We start from the raw sequence: 2,873 nt of genomic DNA, 5'->3' as shown, positions 1-2,873 counted from the left end.
GACTGTCCCCTTTCTATGAATTGTCCAACATCTGGACATTAGCAAGAAGCACCCTGAGGTCCTCAATGATGCAGAGAACTGGTTTAGGCTAAAAAAAAAAATGCTGAGTTGGGGCTGAGCATCCACAGGGAAGAGAGACAGAAAGCACTTGAATTAGCCTGGTGAGGACTGGTCCCTGCTCTGCTGCCAGCTTAGTGTAGCGGTGGAACAATTACTAGGTCAGTCCTGAAACAGAAAGTGCTTAATAATGCTTCTGAAATTAGTGAATCAGTAAAATAAGGTGCAGAAAACACAAGATTACATACTTGAGCAAGATGTGTAAATGCAACAGCTTAGGAGCAACCTTGAGGTGAAGCAGTATTTCCTTGAAAGGAGTGAAACATGGCTACATTGCTGTTTTACACCAAAGGCTCTCACCTCAGATAGACACCTGTGACGCCCCCCAGATCCTCAGCAACACTCAGTTTCTCACGGAGGGAGCGCTCCAAGCAAGTATATGAAGATGTGAATCAGAGGAATGTCTGCCATTTCAGGCCAGTCTGAGCTCATTTGAAAGCAGAGCTGGGCAGCTGGTGGTCCCTTGGTCAGTGGGTAGTGAGGTACTGAAGGGCTCCTAGTCTTCAAGAGAGTATGACCCTGTGGCCTTGACCTGCTCCCTCTCCCTGTCTCCCACCAGCTCTCTGCTCTCTGCCCCATGTCTCCCAGCTCAGGGTCATGTCAACCCTCCAAAATGGAAACCTCTCAGTGATGCCGCTGCAGGAGTTTGTGCTGGAGGGCTTTGAGGGTGTTCCGCAGACCCAAGCCCTGCTGTTTGCTCTGTTCCTGGCCCTGTACATGGTGGCCGTCCTGGGGAACCTCACCATGATCATGGTCATCACCCTGGATACCCGTCTGCACTCCCCAATGTACTTCTTCCTCAAGAACCTCTCCTTTGTGGACCTGTTTTACTCATCTGTCATCACCCCCAAGGCCCTGGTCAACTTCCTGTCCTCCTCCAAGGTCATCACCTTTGGGGGCTGTGCCATACAGCTGTTCTTCTCCTTACTGGCTACCACTGAGGCATTCCTCCTGGCTGTGATGGCCTATGACCGCTTCATGGCCATCTGCAGTCCCCTGCTCTACCCCATCACCATGCGCCCCTCGGTCTGTGCCTGCCTGGTGCTGGGCTCCTACTGTGGAGGCTGCCTCAACTCTATCCTGCAGGCCAGCTTCACATTCAGCCTCCCGTTCTGCAGCTCCAACCACATCGACCACTTCTTCTGTGATGTGCCGCCTCTGCTCAAGCTGGCCTGTGCTGACACCACGATCAATGAGCTGGTCATGTTTGGCCTCTGTGGCTTCTTCATCGCGGGCACCACACTCGTGGTCCTCATCTCCTATGGCTACATCACAGTGACCATCCTGAGGATGCGCTCAGGAGGAGGGAGACACAAGCTCTTCTCCACCTGTGGCTCCCACATGACAGCCGTGTCCCTCTTTTATGGGACTGTCTTTGTCATGTATGCCCAGCCGGGAGCTGTGGCATCCATGGAGCAGGGCAAGGTGGTCTCTGTCTTCTACACCCTGGTCATCCCGATGCTCAACCCCCTCATCTACAGTCTGAGAAACAAAGATGTGCAGGAAGCCCTGTGGAGACTGGGGCAGAGACACACAGCCACGTGAAGGAGGGTGGACAGAGAGACAGTGTCCTGAGAACATAACAAGAGGGTATTAGGGGAAGCAGTGGGTTTTGTTTGAGGAATATATTCTTCTTTCATGCAATTCATTTTTTCACCCATTTCACTCAGTCCTTTGTGGAAGCACATGTTGGACCACACATGCAGGTCTGAGATGCAGAGATAGATAATGCCACTGGAAAAATAATGGCGCATGATGGGGCAAGATTCTAATCTCAAAGTCTGGATAATATAGCAGGCAGAGTAATGAGCAGAATATTGAAACAAAATGTGTATTCCAGGTTCAACGTCCTCCAGGGGAGGTATGAAACTAACAGCCTTAGGCCTCTCTCTCCACTTCATCTATGAATCTAATGTAAATGTGTGCTTAGCAATCTCCCCTGGAGCTCAGAGAAGGGGCGGGCATCATGACACTCATCCTGGCCCCTTCCTCGGTGATACCTGGGTCACCATAGCCAATTAGGGGGGTTAGGAAGACCGTGCTTCCCCTCAGTCCTGCAGTGGGGCTGTTCCTCCTCCTCCCCCTTCTGTTCACTGATGCCACCACCAAACAAGGCAGCAGGGAGCACCTGTACTCCTGCTTCAGACACTCCTAGTGCTCCCTGTCCTGAGTTTCTCCCCTTAGACAGCAGCTGGGAGCCCCAGGGAGCCAACATGGGTGCCTGACACCCAGAGTTCACCATCCAACCTGACAGGTGACACTGTCCTGACTACTTGTGACCATAAGAAATGGGACCTTGTCAGCACAGACACCTCTGAATAAGGATGAAGCTCACGGTGGTTGAAACAGAGAGCAAGCAGTGGAGAGGGAAGGTACACTTTCTTGATGGTGAGCACAGCTCCCTGCTCTCTGTCCCAGACTCCCTGGGACCCTTAATTTTGACCTGCCCATTCAGCGCTCCATTCTTGTGCTCCATGGACCCAACACACAGCCTGGATTCAGAGCCCAGTGGCCTCCTTAACATGTCTCCTTTTAGTAAAATCGTCCCCTCTCACAGTCACTCCCAAGGCCCCTGCACATGGAGATGGTCTGTACTCTGTAGGGTCAGTAGGAACGTGGCCTGTCTGTCGGATCACGGCTCTGCATCTCCCTGCTCTCCCTTCCCAGGAGAACTGCCTGAAGGGGCTGACAGCTAAGTTCTTGTTCTGCAGCTCATGATTACTCAATTTGACATATATGACACGGTCTCTGTCGAA

At 52.0% G+C, this 2,873-nt stretch overlaps 1 protein-coding gene across 1 annotated transcript; it reads left to right on the top strand.

Moving 5' to 3' along the window:
• The first annotated feature begins 714 nt into the window (after window positions 1-714).
• On the top strand, window positions 715-1,662 carry LOC129656366 (olfactory receptor 12-like). The gene has a single exon (XM_055587056.1). It carries the CDS (start codon window positions 715-717, stop codon window positions 1,660-1,662), a length of 948 nt encoding a protein of 315 aa, XP_055443031.1.
• The last annotated feature ends 1,211 nt before the right edge of the window (window positions 1,663-2,873 follow it).

The sequence above is a fragment of the Bubalus kerabau genome, chromosome 6, assembly GCF_029407905.1.
Source record: "Bubalus kerabau isolate K-KA32 ecotype Philippines breed swamp buffalo chromosome 6, PCC_UOA_SB_1v2, whole genome shotgun sequence".
In the NCBI taxonomy this organism is placed as follows: domain Eukaryota; kingdom Metazoa; phylum Chordata; class Mammalia; order Artiodactyla; family Bovidae; genus Bubalus; species Bubalus kerabau.
This window is presented reverse-complemented; position numbering and strand designations above follow the sequence as displayed.